This window comes from Entamoeba invadens (assembly GCF_000330505.1).
Source record: "Entamoeba invadens IP1 unplaced genomic scaffold scaff_1105074726715, whole genome shotgun sequence".
NCBI classification, from domain to species: domain Eukaryota; phylum Evosea; order Mastigamoebida; family Endamoebidae; genus Entamoeba; species Entamoeba invadens.
In genome coordinates, this window is record NW_004440286.1 from 303,676 (window position 1) to 322,835 (window position 19,160).

At 31.6% G+C, this 19,160-nt stretch overlaps 10 protein-coding genes across 10 annotated transcripts; 8 read left to right on the top strand and 2 right to left on the bottom strand.

Annotated features, from left to right (window-relative positions):
• Positions 1-298: 298 nt before the first annotated feature.
• Positions 299-820, top strand: EIN_486910 (hypothetical protein; the record flags this gene model as incomplete). Its single annotated transcript, XM_004255952.1, has 1 exon — positions 299-820. One exon carries the CDS (start codon positions 299-301, stop codon positions 818-820), a length of 522 nt encoding a protein of 173 aa, XP_004256000.1.
• Positions 821-894: 74 nt separating this feature from the next.
• On the bottom strand, positions 895-2,695 carry EIN_486920 (elongation factor 2 kinase, putative; the record flags this gene model as incomplete). The annotated part of the gene is made up of 3 exons (XM_004255953.1): positions 895-1,405; positions 1,484-1,966; positions 2,010-2,695. The coding sequence occupies 3 exons, from the start codon at positions 2,693-2,695 to the stop codon at positions 895-897; spliced, it is 1,680 nt and encodes a 559-aa protein (XP_004256001.1).
• A 345-nt stretch (positions 2,696-3,040) lies between these two features.
• Positions 3,041-3,913, bottom strand: EIN_486930 (hypothetical protein; the record flags this gene model as incomplete). The annotated part of the gene is made up of 1 exon (XM_004255954.1): positions 3,041-3,913. One exon carries the CDS (start codon positions 3,911-3,913, stop codon positions 3,041-3,043), a length of 873 nt encoding a protein of 290 aa, XP_004256002.1.
• Positions 3,914-4,424: 511 nt separating this feature from the next.
• On the top strand, positions 4,425-5,981 carry EIN_486940 (1-O-acylceramide synthase precursor, putative; the record flags this gene model as incomplete). Its single annotated transcript, XM_004255955.1, has 4 exons — positions 4,425-4,474; positions 4,630-4,689; positions 4,718-4,735; positions 4,829-5,981. The coding sequence occupies 4 exons, from the start codon at positions 4,425-4,427 to the stop codon at positions 5,979-5,981; spliced, it is 1,281 nt and encodes a 426-aa protein (XP_004256003.1).
• Positions 5,982-6,622: 641 nt separating this feature from the next.
• On the top strand, positions 6,623-7,054 carry EIN_486950 (hypothetical protein; the record flags this gene model as incomplete). The annotated part of the gene is made up of 2 exons (XM_004255956.1): positions 6,623-6,635; positions 6,741-7,054. 2 exons carry the CDS (start codon positions 6,623-6,625, stop codon positions 7,052-7,054), a joined length of 327 nt encoding a protein of 108 aa, XP_004256004.1.
• Positions 7,055-7,419: 365 nt separating this feature from the next.
• EIN_486960 (steroidogenic acute regulatory, putative) lies at positions 7,420-8,218 on the top strand (the record flags this gene model as incomplete). Its single annotated transcript, XM_004255957.1, has 2 exons — positions 7,420-7,996; positions 8,094-8,218. 2 exons carry the CDS (start codon positions 7,420-7,422, stop codon positions 8,216-8,218), a joined length of 702 nt encoding a protein of 233 aa, XP_004256005.1.
• Positions 8,219-8,643: 425 nt separating this feature from the next.
• On the top strand, positions 8,644-9,390 carry EIN_486970 (vesicle-associated membrane protein, putative; the record flags this gene model as incomplete). The annotated part of the gene is made up of 3 exons (XM_004255958.1): positions 8,644-8,648; positions 8,686-8,842; positions 9,154-9,390. 3 exons carry the CDS (start codon positions 8,644-8,646, stop codon positions 9,388-9,390), a joined length of 399 nt encoding a protein of 132 aa, XP_004256006.1.
• Positions 9,391-10,038: 648 nt separating this feature from the next.
• On the top strand, positions 10,039-10,710 carry EIN_486980 (2-deoxyglucose-6-phosphate phosphatase, putative; the record flags this gene model as incomplete). Its single annotated transcript, XM_004255959.1, has 1 exon — positions 10,039-10,710. The coding sequence occupies one exon, from the start codon at positions 10,039-10,041 to the stop codon at positions 10,708-10,710; it is 672 nt and encodes a 223-aa protein (XP_004256007.1).
• Positions 10,711-11,189: 479 nt separating this feature from the next.
• On the top strand, positions 11,190-12,659 carry EIN_486990 (protein SAND, putative; the record flags this gene model as incomplete). Its single annotated transcript, XM_004255960.1, has 2 exons — positions 11,190-11,985; positions 12,136-12,659. 2 exons carry the CDS (start codon positions 11,190-11,192, stop codon positions 12,657-12,659), a joined length of 1,320 nt encoding a protein of 439 aa, XP_004256008.1.
• Positions 12,660-13,146: 487 nt separating this feature from the next.
• On the top strand, positions 13,147-15,123 carry EIN_487000 (transketolase, putative; the record flags this gene model as incomplete). Its single annotated transcript, XM_004255961.1, has 1 exon — positions 13,147-15,123. The coding sequence occupies one exon, from the start codon at positions 13,147-13,149 to the stop codon at positions 15,121-15,123; it is 1,977 nt and encodes a 658-aa protein (XP_004256009.1).
• Between the last annotated feature and the right edge of the window lie 4,037 nt (positions 15,124-19,160).

The following is a 19,160-nucleotide window of genomic DNA, read 5'->3' on the forward strand; positions in this document are numbered from 1 at the left end:
ATTAATAATATTAATATTAATATTAATATTAATAAATATATTAGAATGGTTCTCTTTGTTAATAATTGGGGTGAGGTTTGAAATAACATTTTATAAAACATTTTGGTGATTCAGTTATATTGGAATAAATTATTTTGATATACTAAATAATATTTATATTAATAATAATATTCTTATTGATAATAAGTTAGTATTGTTATAATAACTTAATACTATATATTGTAACTAATTATTATTAATAATTTTATTAATATAATTGTATTAAAGTAATTTTATTAGATATAACTAATAAAGTATTATGGCAACTACTAGTGGCGACAAATTTGTGAGTTTAAATGAAAGTATTGACAAAAAGGATTTTGAGATATTGAATACGAAAACGAAAGAAACGATTAAAGTGTTGAAAGGGAAAGAAACAATAACAAGTGAAGTAGATGAACAATTATTAATTCATATCTCATTTACTCAAACGGTTAATCTTCGAACACTCCTTTTTCAATCTCCGAAAAGTGAGACTGCTCCAAAGGAGATTTTGATATTCACGAACAGAAACGACATTTCTTTTGAAGATGCGGAGTCAGTGAAACCAACTCAAATCATTTCGATAAACCAAAACGAAATAGGAAAACAAGTTGCTGTGAAACCTTTTCTATTTAATAATGTCCACGCTTTAACGATCTTTGTCAAATCAAACTTTGCCGGAACGAAAGTGACGCAAATCAAAAAATTCGAGCTCTTCGGACAAACGAAGAAAACGACTAACATGAGCGACTTCAAACCCGTTTGTTGCTGTTGTTGTCAACAGCAACAGATGAAGTGATTGACTTTATTTGTTTCTCTTTATATGAAAGATAACCATAACAGTAACAATAGATACACTTATCATGTGCTAAATTAGTCTCTCTGCTCTTCATGAGGAGGAAGGCCAAGTGCAAGACACGCTGCATTGCACTTGTGAGACTTAAAGAATTGGTCAATCCCTTTACTTCCGAGATTGGTGAGCGTATAATAGAACGCAGAGATGTTTTGGTGGTGAAAGGAGGGGTCGGTCAGTATATATGCATTCTCCTTCTCGGAAAAGACACCTTGAAGGTCGGTGACAACGAACTGCTTGGATGAGACAAAGAACGAAAAATGGGAGAAACACTGGAGTGTTGTGGAATACTTTTGGTAATTGACACCACTCCCATTTGTGTTGAATTTTATGAACTCATCTTCTAGTGGCGTTTCGACAAAATAAATCTTGTGAGATTGAGAGAGTGAGCGAATGTCTTCAACCGAATATTCTTTCCCGTAAATCTTGCGGATTTCATCATCTCGTTCCGTCTCAACAAACAGGCGTAACGGAATGCATTGTATTCGTTTGATCTTATCAATTACACCCGCATCACCTAAGATATTTGGACTGGTCGGGAAGCGAAATTTTTGCAATTCCTCAACGCTGACGTGTCAGTGTGTTCATCTTTATTTCCATAAAACAAACGAAGTCGACTGGATGTCACTTTGAGATAAGGACGGAACGGCGGAACATTTAAGCTCTGAAAAAAGTTGGGAATTTTCAGTTACTGGGGTGGCATTGTTAGAGACGTTACTCCACAAGTCATCTATTGTGATGTCATTTGGATTACGGCCCGACTTTATGATCTCACAGTAACTCGCAAACAAATCGGCAAGATCTTGACACACAAAGTGGAGGCCAACCATGTCGACGTACGACTCAAACGAAAGCATGTCTTTTGATTTAAACTGCTTGATTACAACCTTCTCTCGTTTGTCCGTGTAGCCGTCGTACGCGACTCTCACACTTCCGTCGCCAAATGGAGCGGATGGGAAATTGATTTCTCCCGCACTGACTATGCCCACAGAGGGATGTTGTGTGTGATTCTGCTTAAATTCGACAAAAAACCCGTGGTGTGTGATACATTTTTTTTCTTCAACCCCGCGCTTCATTTTTTGACTATCTTTACTGGAAATAAATCAATGTTCAATGGCAATTCAACAAAACAAACAGCGTGCAACAAAAATTGGTTTCATCCAAGCTTACCTCCGCTCGCAAAAATCTCGTGAAAAGGCAGTTCGGTAAATTTAAAAAGTTTTCCACGTAAGTTCCAGGAGGAAATGGAATTTTGACAGGACCAAACAGGAGTCTTAAATATTCATACCCCTCTTTAAAACAGTTATTCTCGTCTTTGCAGGTGCAGTCAGAGAGACAGAAATGTACAAACACGGTTTTCATTTTTCCCTCTGGGTACGTTTCGTACAAAAAGTGGATGAGAGGACCGACGTTAATTGGTGGCCGCGTGGGGGTGGACATTGTTGAGTAAAATTTGGAGAAGTCGAGTTTGTTGTTCAGGTCGAATTGTTCTATATTTGTTTTGAAAATATTTGGTGTTTCTTTCGTGTTTACAAACTGAAACACGCTACTATTTTTGTAAAAAACGATTTCAACTTCGGCTGATTCTCTTTTGTTACTTGCAATGTGCCACATTTTTTGCCTGAGAGTTTCGATGTTCTGGACGTTGATTTGTTTGAGTTCGATGATTAAAACAATTTTGTAATTTTGTATTCTTGAAAGACGTTCTAAAAGCTTCGTTTCTTCATTTGGAAACCCGGCCCCATATTCGTCGTCTGTATACTGTTTGATTTCTTGGACGTCCCTTGCTCGTGAAAGTTCAAAAACCACGTCTTTTTGCATGTGTTTTTTTAGTTCTTTTTAAATAAATGATGTTTGTCCATTAAATTGAGTTATTATTAATTTATTTATAGTAAAAATTTAAAATATACTTTGATGAAGTATATATACATATAATACTTATATAATATATTTTATATAAGTATATACTTCATCAAGTGATAAGATAAAAAAAAGGATAGTTCATTATTATATTTATTTATGTATAATTTTACTAGAGTTTTAATTTAATTCTTATGTGTTTTTTGTTAGGAATAAAATTAATAACATAATAATTATTCACCGATATTTATTAAATATAATTATACAATACTGTATATAAATAGTAAAAAAGAATCTTCAATAAACTTATTTTTTTTTCGGCAATTTCTTTTTGAGTTCCTCAATGAGGTCGGTTTTGTTTTTCTGTTCATTGTTTGCAGGTTTTTTAGTTTTTATTTCGTTTTGTGTTGTAACGTTTCCAACGACTTTTGATGACTTTTTTGACTTTTTAGGAACTGGTCTTCTTTTGTTGATTTGAAGGAGCTCAGTGGGTTCATTAATCATTTTTGAGATTTCTTCGGTTTGGCTTAAGTTTTCGGTTTTTTTCGTTTGGTTCTTCAAAATTTGTTTTTTCTCCTCTTCTTCTTCTTTGCGGTGTTTTTCTTGAGTTTCGAGTTTAGCTAATTTAATTTTGTTTTGGAGCTCTTTAATGTTTGACTGTGCCGTTTGTTGTACTTTAATTTCTTTTGGTTTTGTTGTTTTTGGTTTCTGGAGTTCAGGGAGTTTTTCGCCGTGAAGATACACATTCCCAAATTGACTTTCTTTCTTTTCTGGCGCACATTTGGGCGAATTTTTATCGCAATGGGGTGATTTTTCAACGAAAGTGATCAAACTAAAAATAATGTGAATTGCGCCAGAAAGCGTGAAATAAAAAGTACCATTTTCGCTGTTTGCAAGTGTTAAGTAATGCAATTTATAAAAAGAAGACGCCAATAACATTATTGAAAAACATTTTTTGAGAAGTGTCGACTTTAAGTTCAAAAGTGAAGTTAATACTATTAACAAATCTAAGACGGTCTCATACAGATACATGTTGCCCCACCCACATCTTGACACAAAAACGTTGTTTTCAAAGGTATCGTAGGGACGGTTTGGACATGTCAAGACTTTGAAGTCCTGTGTTTCAAAGAATGAAATTAATGTAAGAAAAAGACCAATACAGAGCGAACTAGTTGGCATGTGACTTCTTTTTGAGGTCTTTATTTTAAAGTTATTACAATGGTTTATTTATAGTAAAAATATAGTTTTTTGTTTTTAATTTTAATATTTTTTAGATGTTGAATTTTTTTGTCAATAAGTTTCTACATATTTTTTAAATAATATAATAATATTATTATTAGTAATAAGTTGATTATAAACAGTGATATTTTTAAACTGAATGACGTTTTTTAAAGGTTAAAAAATATTAGAAGAGTTAACAAAAAATAATTAATATAATAAAAATATTAATACAGAAACTTTTTATTTTAATTCTAAAATAATCAAATTTATAATAAAAATGTATCAAAAATATAATTTATTTTATTATACATTATAATAATTAATTTAAACTATAAAACTTTTTTAAACCTTATTTTTTTAAACATTTGTTTTTCAGTTTTGGTTTTGTCCATAGTTTACTACATTGGGTAGTTTTTATCAATTAGTTTTAATAATTTACAAAAAATCTATTTATAAAAAAAAACAATTCATGGTATACTTCAGTAAGTACAGACAAGGTTGTGTTGTTGATAATAACTAGTTGATAAAGATTTTTTTTGATTTATAGCAAACGATAAACATATAATATAAGTAAAATATAACCATATTTAATAGTTATTTATTATTCTTATTGGAAATTCACTGAAGTGAACAATTGTTGTCTACTGTTAAAACATTGAAATTAATAACTTTAGTCGCTTTGTTATTGATGTGTTAGGCTTTCAGTTATATCAATTCAATACTGAAAACGAATTGTTTGTTACTGATATAATACAATGACAGAGGACAAGCACTTCAAATGTTAACTCCAGATTAAACAAACTTAATATCATACTCAATAAGTTATACAATGAATTGGATTCTTTTAATGAATTTGGTTGTTTTAATCACAAGCAGACAATGCTCTAATCGTCATCCTGTGTTTTTTGTGCCAGGGATATTGGCTTCAACACTTCATATGAAAGGTACTATACCAAAAACAGTACCACTTCCTCGAAATTGTCCAAGAATAGTAGATGAGCGTCTTTGGGCATCTTTTTCTCAATTATTTCCAACAAGTCGGTTCCAATGTTTTGTTGCATATGTTTCTCCTGTTTGGGATAACACCAAAATGATGTTTGAAACAGTTGAAGGACTTGAAGTGTATTACAAAAACTTTCCATCAACAAAAGGTATCTCCACCTTAGGATCGTCTGTCAATCTTCCCTTCAAGTTATTACTTAAGTTTTTTGGATATATAGTAGACAAATTAAGACATGCCGGGTGGCAAGATGATGTTGACATGTTTGGTTTGGGTTATGATTGGCGTTTTGGAGATGTCAATCGTGATGATTATGCTTCAAAAATAAAAGAAATGATAATACGATCACATGAACAAAGTGGTCATAAGGTGGTATTTGTTAGTCATTCAATGGGTGGGTTGGTCACTTTACAGTTGTTCAAATTTTTTGGCCTTGCGTTTTGTCGAGAGCACATTGAAAAATTAATAACTATAAGTACACCAATTAAAGGTGCACCAAAAAGTCTTAGAGCTATATTATCAGGAGACACCCAACACCTTCCAATGAGTAGTAGACTGTTTCGAACTTTTGAAAGAAGAATGCCAAGTCTTTTTATGATGTTACCAAAAGGCTTTTATGAAGAAAGAGTTTTGGTGCAGACACCAAATAAAGAATATAAAGGAAGTGATTTAAAAGAGTTATTAAATTCAATTGATGAAATGAAGGAGTGGAGTCAAATTGTATTTGAAGAAACAGAAAAAAGACTGGAATTTGGTAACACTGGAAGATGGGTTCCTTGGGATTGTCTGTACTCTTCAGGTATTCCAACAGAAGATTCTTATAACTATCCAAATGGTTTTGATAGAGAACCTATAATTACCATGACAGCAGGTGACGGGACAGTACCTTTAGACTCAATGACTAAATGTTCACATCTAGGAGCACAAAAAGAAATTAATATGGGTAGGTTTTCTCATAAAAGTATATTGAAAACTCAGAGAGTAAGAACATATGTCTATGATGAAGCTTGTAAGGATAATATATAACAAACGTTTTTTTAATTAGTTTTATTGTATTTTTATTATAAAGTTTAATACAATTAATAATGACAATTACAAAATGTATTATATTAAATAATTATATTAAATCATATTTTATGATAATTTAAAAACAAAAAAAATGTTCGAAAAACAAATAGTTTAAATTATAATTAAAATACAATTAAAACCATGCAATTGTTACAACTCAAAAACTAAGGCATGTCAGAAAATGATGAGAACAGCCTTGATGGTCGGGAGATTGCTTGTGTTTTTGATTTGAGAAAGAGAGAGTTGTATAGCGGAATGAAACGGATCGATAGGTATACAATTTTCCCGACAGTTAAAGGGAATGTAACTGTTTTACACACTGAAGATAAATTTAAATACAAGTTCCTTTGTGACCTTTCTAAGGCCATTCCAAACTGTATCGTGGCTTTTGTTTCACAAGACACATCCATTGTTTACTACAGTCTTTCTCCAATTACCCTTCATTTTAATAATTTATAGTTTATTTGTAGTATATAACAATTGTTATATTTATAGTTTATTTTATTAGAAAATTTATCTTTTCTATGGTTTCTTATTAATTTAATTATAATTTAGAAAAGCTATAAAAGATTATAAAAACACAACTCAATAACAAATTAATGTCGAAGCACCGTTTGTGTTTCATACACTTTTTTCACAAATTTTACGATCAGGCTGAGATCCGTTGGCGGAACGAGATTGCAGATCGATGTTAAAATGAGATGTATTGACGAATAGATCCCGATTTAGTGATGTGTCGGAAGCAGACAGGGACTGCTGTTGGTCGTCTTTGTGAAAAGTGTGAAGGAAAATGTCCGATATGTGACACGTATGTTCGTCCGTATAAAAAAGTTCGTATATGTGATGAGTGTAACTTTGGTGCATCCCAAGGGAAGTGTATTAACTGTGGTGCCGATGGTGTTGCTGATGCATATTACTGTCGAAATTGTGTACTTCAGGAAAAGGATAGGGACGGATGTCCAAAGATCGTCAACTTAGGCTCTGCACGGGCTGATTTCTTATTTGAAAAGAAGAAACAACTCAACATCTGACTGTTTACTATCAAATTTTAGTTGTTGGAACTATAGTTTTAGTTTCGGTGGTTATTTAGAGCTATTTATTGTAAAAACTATAATTATAGTTTTTTGACTTTTTGCTAGAACCATTAAGTAATTAAACTATATTGTTTTTTGTGGATTTTATTTCCTGAAAGCAGAAAGAAAATGTTCAATCGTAATGGGAAATACAACTATCAATTTTGATTTACTATAATTAAAATACAATTTAATTAATAATCAACCATAAAAAACAACTTTAGGAACAAAGAAACAAATATCGAGAGGCGATACGGAACGAAACGCAATCTTGGTTGTCATTTTTCTGGTATTTAAAGGCAAAGGAAGAGAGTTATTCAGTCATGTCAATCACTAAGGAGTACCTTGACGAGTTAAAGGGCCGCATCGAGGAGGAACGCGAGGAGTTTCTGAAGGACCTTGTTGACGAAGAGGACTGGGTTGCGTGCAAAGGGAACGACCACGCCAATCTCTTTTACAAGAACGACCCGAAGTCATCGATCAAGAAGTTCAAGATATGTGCGGTTATGCCTTGTAGAATGGCGACAGTCATCAGCGCGTTACTTGACCCAGAGAATCGCGTTTCGTGGGAAGTTCTTGTTGACTCGATGAAGACCATTGAGACGTTTGAGGACGGTTATTCAATGCATTACATCACCACAAAGTCACTGGCAGCCGGTCTTGTTGGAAGAAGAGATTTTGTCCACTTTAGGAAGATCTACGACAATGTCGAGAAAAAGGAGAACGAACTAGACGCCAAAATGATCATCGACATCTCGTGCGAACACCCGGACTACGCCGACCAAAAGGGATTTGTCAGAGGAACCACTTTGTTCTGTGCAACGATTTTTAGAGAGTATTTGGAGAATGGCGTCTACGAAACCACGTATGAATCAGTCACTCAGACCGACATCAATGGAAGTTTGTTGTGTGCAACTTTGTTACTGAACGAAAACAGAAGATTTGAATTTTTTCGAAGTGGAAAAAAACAATTGAAATTACAATAACTGACAAACAGTGATTCCTTCGTTCTTTATTAACACGGCATCGAAGTCTTCTACATTGGAATGGTATCAGAAACTGGAGGGAAAGGCGCTTGCTCTTGAATCGGAGTTACCATTGGAAGCTCAGAGGACAATTTGAGACACATGTGTTTATTATTTCTGTTTACTTTACTGTTTTCGATTGGCAGAAACAATTTTTTTCCAAACAAGATATAGAAAATAAATCTCTGAACACAATTTTTGGGAATCGACTTTTGAACAAAAGTATTTTGAGGCGAAAATCCTTTTCTTTAGGAAAAAAAAACTTGGGTTGGAGCTATTTTTGATGGAAAAAATGAATCATCCCAAAACTCTTGTTTTTTTTACCAAGTGAAACAATTTTTGTTTGTTAAAAACAAAGTTAAATTATTTGTTTAGAATACTCATGAGAGTACTTAGAAATGGGATTTTTGCAGAGATAATATTTGACAACAAATATTTTGGAAATGGGACGAATAAATATAGTGTTTAAGGAGAAACTAAACACAGAAAGGAGAAACTTGAAAATTACTTAAACCGAAGTCCATGAGGTTTGTTGTTCTATTCCTCCGCACTATTGACACTCAGCAAAGCAAAGTTTTCAAATGCGAAAAAACCTAAGGCGTCTGAAGTCGTCAAACAAAAGAAGGAACAAAAACAAGCCCTCATCGACCAGGAACCACAAAACGAGAAAATTAAAGCAATTTATAAAGACGTCAAAGAGACTCAAGACGTTATGGCAGATGTTTGTTGTTATCATAAAATTATAGTTATTTGTATTATAAGTAATAATACGCTTTTACAAGTCAACACTGATTTGAACTCGAAATGGAATGGTTTTTTAATTAATACATCTAGTACATTAACATATTTACCAAATATTAGTAATATAATACATAAAATAATAAAGTATGGTACAGGTTTTATCCTTTGGAATGAGAAGTGGCGATTATGTGAACCTTTTTCATGTTTGGTATATGGTTTAACTATAAAACATAAGTTTTATAATAATAAAATGATAGTTAATCAATGAACGAAGAGCAAAGTGATGAATAGAATATAGATAAGATGACGGCGAACTTGGACCAAGCAGAAGAGTTGGAAGACAAAACAAACGATATGGTGGATAAGGCAAATACGTTCAAAAAGCAATCACACCAACTGAAAAAAGCGATGTGCTGGAGGAAGTGGAAATTGTACATCATTGGTGGGTCGATTGCTGCGATTGTTATCATTGTGATTTTGATCGTCATTATCGTTCCTATAGTGAATGCCGTGAAAAAAAATAATTAATTCAGTCCGTCGTTTTAGTTTGTTTTAACCATTTTTGTAGTTTTTAAGAAAAACACTTTGATATTAAGAAACTATTAATGCGATCATGACGTGTACTGCTCTGTTTAACTGTAATGATGTTCTAAATTATGAGGATCTCGTTTACTCAGTATTCATTATCTTTTAAACCAAATAAAATGATCTGAATGTGTAATATCATGTGTTGGTTACAAATAGAATAGCATATTCTGGTTTATATTGAATTTGAAATGTCTTTAAGACAATGAGCTATAATTTGGGTTTCAAAATTCATAATGAAACAAAGAATAAATGTTTATTAAATAATAACTTGTTGTTGCATAATATTGTATGTATTTGCTTTATAAAACAGTAAAAATGAAACGCACCTGAATGTAAATAACTGTCAATCCTCTTCGGTATTGCTCAATAAATAATGTAAATTAATTCATATCAATATTTAGTTGTTTTTTAATAATTTTTAATAAAAATTCGGTCTTTTCGAATATAATTGAATTGAAATTATATTAAATTCCATTGTAATTATTATGGAAGGATTTTTTATTTTTATTAAAAATAGTTCAATATGAAACAGACCGAAAAAAAATTTAAAAGGAAGAACAAATTGGCAAACTAAATAAAGCACAAATAATGAAGGCAGTCATTTTCGATTTCAATGGAACCCTTCTTTTTGACGGGAAATTACATAGAGAAGCATGGAACGCGATGTCCTTGAAATACAAAGGACGGCCATTTACCGATGTTGAGTGGGAAAATATCAATGGTTCGCCCAATTCGCGACTTGTGGAATTTGTTTTAAATCGGCAGGCAACACTAGAGGAGGTCAAAGACATAGGACTCGAGAAAGAAAAAATGTATCAAAAGTTTCTTGATCAAAGTGGGTTAGAATTGTGCGACGGGGCAATTTCACTCTTTGAATCTCTTGCGCGAGAAAAAGTGCCGTTTGGTATTGCGACATCGAGTGGGTGGGAAAACGTCGAAGTGTTCGTCGAAAAGTTCAAGTTATTGCATTGGTTTGATATGGACCACATCATTTATAATGATGGAAGTTTGAAAGGAAAACCGAATCCAGACATTTATTTAAAGGCCGCAAGCAAACTTGGGGCAAATCCAAAAAGATGTGTAGTCTTTGAAGACGCCATTTCGGGAGTCAAAAGTGCAACAAGTGCTGGGTGCATTGTCGTGGCTGTCGCTTCAGACTTGAAAAGTGACGTTTTAGAAAAGCTTGAAAGTGTAAAACTCGTTATAAACGATTTTAAAGCTATTAATGTCAACGCTTTGAATAAATTGGTCGAAGAATAAAACTAAGAAGTTGTCCTTCTTTATTTCATTTATATAATTCTTTTTAGTTCGTTTAATGATTTGTTCATTTCTGTTAAAAAATGTTAATTGTACAATTATAATTAAAGAATAATATTTGTTAAACCAACGAAAGTTCAAATCGTGTTTGAAACAATTAAATCAATTGTTTTTTTATAATATTTTTATATTTAAACAAACAAGACAAAAACGTTCTAGTGGAAAACAAATATACAAATAATAAAAAAAATATTTTATAATAATATTATAAATTAATACATATTTTTAAAACAGTTATTATTATACGAAAATGCCGTGTAAATAATTAAAAAAAGAAAATTATAATTAATACTAAAATATTAAAAAATTAATTATTAGACCAATTTATGATAGTAATAGTAATGAAAACTAGAAATGAAACCATACGAAACTAATAATTATGGAAAGAAAAACAAGATGAAACTGTTAAACCTTCGATTGTTATGAGTCGCCCAACCACCCCATTTTCCCCACTAATAATTTCTAACGATTCAGCTGAGAGTTGGGCGAAACACATGGTGGAAGACCCATCCTCGTCCACTTGGTTTTCACATTCAAAACATTTTTTTGTGTATACCATTGCAGGAAAACCGGCGTTTTCAAGGTACGGGTCTGACGTCGAATTAGCGCCGTTCATGGCGACACTAATTGCAATTACTTCTGTTGTGAACGACAACAAAGACGAACTGAACTATTTACGAAGCAAAGATCACTTATTTGTGTTTATGTCGAAAGGACCACTCCAGTTTTGTTGTGCATCGAAGACGGGAGAAAACGTCTTTATAATCCAAAGACAGTTGGAGTTTTTGTTCCATGCGATGTGCTCGATCGTCCCGTTTCCAACCATTCAGTCAATTTTCGACAAGTCGTATGGCACAGATTTCCGAAATATAATTGGGGGAACATACAACCAACTTAAATCGGCAATCACTCATGCAAACACTTCGGCTGGTGTGGTACATAACGCGTACGACATTTATCAATTTGCACCATCAGAAAGAGCTGTGATGACCGAAGCACTGCAAAAGGCTGTTTCGAGCACAAATATCGAATTATTTAAAAGTAATAATGACTGCATTCTGTTCGCAGGAGTGCTGAAAGAAGGGAAAATCGTGTGTTTGGGAAAAAGGTCTGCACAACTCACACCTATGGACTCACAAGTGCTTATCGCTTTTGTGAACTCGATTTCCGCAAGAGGGACAATATCATGGATGCCCCTGTGTTTGAGCGACTTCAACGGTTTGTTTTGGAAAATATCGAATTTGGGCGAATTAAAACTATTTGTTTCTAATAAAAAATCATTTCAATAGTTTTGCGATAAAAAATGTTGGAATTGTGTTAAAAAGTGAAAGCAAAATTATAAAAAGCTGAAATTCAAATGACAAAAAGAAAAAGCACAAATCCACGTGTTTGTGAATTATTTGACCGAAGACTCGGCAATTGTCTTTTGCGCAACACAGCCAACTTCACTGCCACATCTGACAAGATGTTGCGAGTCCTTTGAAAGGGCAATCAAGGCCACAAAGGCGTTTTCTCAAATTGAAAATCCATCGCAAACAATTTGTCCATTTTTATCGAAAAGGGAAATTCTTCATTTTATTGTGTTTGGGAAGACAGATAATCAGGTCTCGGCGTCATCTTATACCGTACACACAACACGAAAAGAACAGAAAAAACTGTTTAGGGTGTATGAAACTTTATACGTAGCAACTGCCGTCGAAGGTTTCAAACAAGAAATGATTTGCGATGAAAATGTAGTTGTTGTAAGCGTCGAAAATAACACGCATTTTGCGTTTGTCAGTTTTCCGAAAATGGTTGACAAGAACAAAATCAACAAAATTTCGACGAACGTACTTTCGTGGGCTGTCAAGGAAGACTCGTTGTGGGTCAAGAAATTTGCTCAGTTTTCATAGATAAATGTATCGCTTTTTGTTTTTCTTTATAATTTACAGAAAAGAAAGTTTTTTATTAATTTTATTTATCGAATTGATATGACTTCTATATCAGTGACAACTCTTCTAAATAGTGTAAGAAGGACTCATACGAAATTCCAAAACTTGAATTTTTTTACTGTCGTATGTAATACAATTATTTATTAAATAAAATAGTACTTTAGAAGTGTAATTATTTGAAACTAACAACTTTACTATTCAAAAAAAGACCAAAGAAATACCAGAAATTTTATTTCGAACAACAAAGATAAAACCTATTAATGATAGTAATTTAAATTAGAATAAACCATTACTCCACTCTTGTTCTTCTTTTGGAAACGTTCTTCTACTTGTGAAAGAATAGGAGAGAAGGCAAACAACAAGTCCGAGCGAATCTTCTGAAGTTCTTCCAAGCTCTTTTTCTTTGACTCGCTATAAAAGACCGACGAGAACGAAGAAAGCAGAGATAATGGCGGACGAGTGCATCAAAACGATTCGTATGGTAGCGTGTGAGATGATCAACAAAGCAAACAGTGGGCACCCCGGTGTTCCCACTGGCTGTGCTGCTATTGCGTACACCCTTTATACTCGTCACCTCAAATTTACACCAAAAGCAAGCAACTGGTTGAGCCGTGACAGATTTGTTCTATCTAATGGCCACGGTTCGTCCCTTTTGTATTTAATGAATCATCTTTGTGGATACAAAGTGAGTCTGGACGACTTAAAACAATTCAGACAACTCGACTCGTTGACTCCGGGACATCCCGAGTATCATCACACTGATGGAGTTGAGGTCACTACTGGTCCTCTAGGTGCCGGTATGGCTACTGCTGTTGGTCTTGCTATAGCCGAAAGACATATGGCTGCTGAGTTTAATAAACCAAACTATGAATTAGTGAACAATTACACTTATGTGTTGCTTGGCGATGGGTGCTTAATGGAAGGAGTCACTTCAGAAGCTTCTTCATTGGCTGGGCACTTGAAGTTGAATAAATTGATTTGTTTGTACGACGACAACCACATCACTATAGATGGTGACACGTCTCTTGCATTCACTGAGAACGTCAAAGAACGATATGAGGCGTATGGATGGAATGTCTTGCATTGCGATGGAAATTGCGTCGAACAGGTCAATGCGGCAATCACTCTTGCGAAATCCTCCGAGAGACCAACACTCATTATGTGCAAAACTCTCATCGGGTGCGGTCTCCCAAATAAACAGGGGACTTGTAAAGCACATGGCGAACCCCCAGGAGCCGACCTTAACTTGATGAAAGAGAATTATAAGATGACTGAAGAGTTCAAAATCTCTGAGACGGTGTACTCAGAGTTCCATGGTGCGGCAGAGAAAGGTGCGAAATTGTATGATGAATGGGAGACTTTATATACCAAATATGCTTCAGAATACCCAAAGGAATACGCCGAGTTAGAAAGAAGAATCAAACGCGACACCTCTAAAGTGTCTTCGATGTTCACTGAAGAACTTGAAAAGAACGAGAAAGGTGAAGCGACAAGAATTTCGTCATGCACTGCTTTTAAGGAACTTGCTAAAGAACTTCCAGAGACCATAGGAGGGACTGCGGATTTAGGAGCTTCCGTCAAAGTTGTCATTCCAGGGAAGTCATTTGATGAAGGGTATGATGGGAGAAACATTCACTTTGGTATCCGAGAACATGCGATGGGAAATATTACAAACGGGATTAGTATCTATGGAGGACTTATTGGGTATTGCTCCACTTTCTTCGTCTTTTCTGATTACTTGAGACCAACCGTCAGACTCGCTGCTCTTTCTGGATACCCGGCAATTTACGTCTTCACACACGACTCAATTGGAGTCGGAGAGGATGGACCAACACATCAACCAATCGAGCATTTGATGTCATTCAGAGCTATGCCAAATGTCGTCGTCTTAAGACCATCGGACGCTAACGAGACTCGTGTCGCATGGAAATTTGCGGTGCAGCACAAGACTGGCCCAACACTTTTGATCTTTGCAAGACAGAATAGCGCAATTATTGACAGAAAAGAATTCGCTAAGTCAGAAAATTTGTTGAAGGGCGCTTACGTGTTGAAGGACTTTGGAACACCAAAAGTCATTTTGATCGCGACAGGGACTGAAGTCGACTTAGCAATTAAAGCTGCTAAGAAATTGGAGACTGAGGGCGTCGGAGCAAGAGTTGTCTCAATGCCATCGTGGGAATTGTTCGAACAACAAACTAAAGAATACAAGGAAAGTGTTTTGCCAAGAAGCATCAGAGCCAGAGTGTCAGTCGAGGCTGGAGCAACTTTCGGATGGGAGAAATATATCGGAATGGACGGCGTTGCGGTTGGAATGAATTCATTCGGAGCATCTGCCCCCATAGGAGCCGTTTACAAGAAGTTTGGCATTACAGAAGAACACGTTGTGGAGGCTGCTAAGATTAGCATCACAAATTCTTTAATTTAAATTTTTTTCTCATCGTTTTGTTCGAAGCAGTTTTAATATATAGTTTAAGTATAGTATATTTGTGGTTTTTATAATTTGAATTGACAATTGTTTTTATTTGTAATTGTTTTTTAAAAGTTAGTGATAAAATTTGTTTTATTGTAAAATTTATAATATAATAATTATTATTTAATTAAATAAAAGTTTAAAAAAAAAAGAAATGTAATTCATTTCTGTTTTTATCGCATCGATATTTTTTTTTATAGTGAATAGTTTAAATATAGCAAAGTAAACTATAATATATAGTAAAATTTGAATAAAAATAAAAAAGTGTGGTTGCATCTTTTTTTAAAAAAACATCAGTTTAAAAATATTATTTATTGAAATTATTGACAATAAATAATTCCAACAAATATATTATGTAATTGTTTGTCAAAGGAATTTTTTGTTGCAAATCTTTAATGATATGATTGTTTATTTATTTTTCAACTGGTTATTCTTTGAGGCGTGCAACAATTTTATACATTGTTTTCAAATCTTAATTTATTGTTAAATTTAAACAGTGATTTTCATTAAAAATATTAAAACAAGCTTTTTAATAATTTATTTACACACGACAATTATTTGTATTTGAAATAAAATATTATAATATTCTTTTTGTACTTTTTTTAAGGTGAAGAGGAAAAATAACAGCTTATTTAAAAGAAAGAAGTACAAAAAGAATATCACAGTATTATGATATTTAAAATTTAAGGTATTAAAATCTGTTTTTTATGATACTATTTTTTATCTTTTGACTTGTCATGAAATGAATTTGATCATTAGTATAACACAAAGAATAAATATGTTTCTATGATTTAAAAATTATTTTTTAAAATATGCTACCCCTTTTTTGTCGAAGATTGAATGGTAATTAGATACAAGCATACGTTTTAAGAATGAAAGGGTATGACAATTAGAATTCTCACAAGAGTAGATATTTTTTTAAAAAACAAACCTAAAAACACTTTTTATCAAACAATCTTTGGTTTTTTGTTGGATAAAATTACGTTTTTAAGAAACCCCATTAATAAAAAAATTCATTTTTCGGGAGATAATATTGTACTTGTTAACTTTTCATTCATAATTGTATATTTCCAATGATACTTATAAATTTTTATATATAAGATGAAGAACATGAAATATACAATTAAAATGGTAATAATTGGATTGTAAAAGCATATGATAATGATAATTATAATAAACAATCTTATGAATACTATTTTACATAAAACTATTTGGTTAGTAAAAAAAATAAAAGAATGCAAACAGAAAATTATTAATATGTTCAAAAAAATATGACAACTCAATTGAATTATTTTTTTAAATCAACAATATCAATAAAAAATTCATTTTTTTTTGTTATAATAAATTTATTTAAAATTTATATTTCCAATTGAATCAGAGTTTCCAAAAAAAACAAGATAAGCCAAGTTAAGTGTTAAGAACAATACTCCTGCTTTTATAGATTTGTAAAATTATAATAGACAAAGTGATAAGTTTGGAAAAATCATTTTTTGGACACTCTGTTTAAATTGATAAACAAAACTAATAATTTTTTTAACTTTATTTATTATTAAATTAGTGAAGTTTTTCATAATATATGATTGATTTACTATAAATTTAGCAAATAAAAATGTTTGACAAAAAAACCAAAAAAATGATTTTTTCGCACTTTTTCGTACAATTTATCGTTTTTATAATTACAAAAACAATTTAATTATTTCATTTATTAATTTGAAATAATAAATGAATAAATTATTATTTATTTTATATTTTTATTATTTTTATAATATCAATATGACAAACAAAAAATTTTATTATATTTATTAATAATCTTATTATAAACTATAATTACTTTTTTATATATTAAATTATCAAAAATAGAAAAAAAAACAAAAAAAAAGTTTCATGATAACTTAAAATCAGTTATTTTAAATTTTAATTCAATAAAATTTTTTATTGTACAACATCTAGTGTTTATTAAACCCATCATTTTATTTCTATCCAAGTTTAGCATACATTTTAAATAAAAAACTTTAATTTTTTCAACAACATTAACCCTTCTCACTATGCAAGAATTATAAATAACTATTTATTTCAATATAAAAAAACAACTCAAAGTTTGTCAGTTCTTGGTCGATGTCAAATTAAATTTGTTCATTTGAAAAGAAACAAGAACCAAAGAACAACGACAAAAGACAATAAATTCATCAAAATATTGAAAATATTGAAACTTTGTTTTTTTTTATTTTTTAAAATAATTTTTAATGAAATAATTATATTCAAAAAATAGTTTTTTGTTTTTTTACATGAGTCTGCTTCTTGTAAGTTTAATATTTTTATTTTTTTGCAAAATTAAAACAAAATTAAAGGTTAAAAATATTTTTTTCAATTACAACTTTTTGTTTGAATATCAAATACATTCTTTCGTCGTTGGTTGTATTATAAAAAATAAACATAACAGTTTATCGTTGATCTCTTGGTGGTCAATATGAACAGGTACTTTTTGTTTTTAATTTAATTTTTAAAAAATAAATTTTATTAACAAACTTGTACAGATAGTAGAAAAATAGGGTGTCAGGAATAAATTGGGTGTCAAATAAATTAGGGATTAGTTAATGTAAAAAAAATGGGTTTCTTTTTTTTTATTTTTTCCCCTCACAAAAAAAAATATAAAAAACCATTAAATAACTCAAAATCAATCTGACACCCAATTTATTCTTGACACCCAAATTTTCTACTATCTGTAACACATTATATTTTTAAAGTGTTGTTTTATTAATTGAACAATTTAACAATAAATTGATGTTAGTATTTTATTTTTTTATTATAATTTTAATCGTAATTATTTTAATAAACATATATTATAATACCACATAATCGTTTTTTTTAATTTCTTAGTCATTTAAAACATCAAATTAACAATAACGACATATGGCTTCGTAAAACAATCAGAAACATTTATATTGATAATTATACAATATATTAATGTCAATTATCATTAAAAACTATCAGATTACAACACAAATAAAAATTTATTTTTTTAAAAAAAAGCATCTAATTTTTTCAATTGACATTTTTATGGCTAAACAATTCACCGAAAAAATTTCCAAATACGGTTTTTGAAGAGCGGATTTTTTCAAGAGCGATCATTTTGGACTTAAACTAAAATGTGGTTTTCTATTGAGCGGTTTTTAAGGTTTGATTGGCTAAAAATGCCCGTTTTTAACAGAACAATAGTTACCATACCCTCCCGCTCTAAGGTTTGACTGTATAAAAAACAAAACAGTTATTTGGTACTCACGCCTTGTTTCTTTTTATTAACAAAACGGTTTAACGTTTTATCATATACTGATATTCTAGAAATAATTCACTTTCATTTTTTTGTTTATATTGGTTTGCATGTTTTTTGTTTTCTAAAAAAATGTATTTTTTTTACCAACAATATTTTGAATGAAATAAGTAAAGTTTTCTTATAATTTGGGCAAATTTAAAGTACAGTAGAAACTCTATCGGCGTGTGGTTTTGACCAATCAAAAGTTGCCTACACACCGATAGAATATTATGATTTCCCATATATTTGGCACCAAAACCCGCAAAAATAATTTCAATTGCAAATTTGTTTTTATTTTAAAAGAGTAAAGACTTGGTAATAAAAACTTAAAAAGAGAAAAATTATCAAACAGAAATAAATTCAAAAAAGATAAGAGAAGAAAAGCATAAAATGCTCTTCAAAAAATATTAAACTTTAAATGATAATAAAAAATGCACCGACTTCCACACCAATCACAAGAGCACGCTTGTGATTGGTGTGAGGACAGAATTGATACCACAAAACTTAACAATTTCAGCAAGGAAGTCACAGATATTTACGACACATGCAGACAATAAGCCTGACGTGCTCATCCAAGTCTTTGAGGGCGAGGCATCTATGACATCACATTGCAACCTGCTTGGAAAGTTTGGGTTGTTTGGTATCTTATTAGCACCACATGGAGTCTCACAGTTGAAGTCAC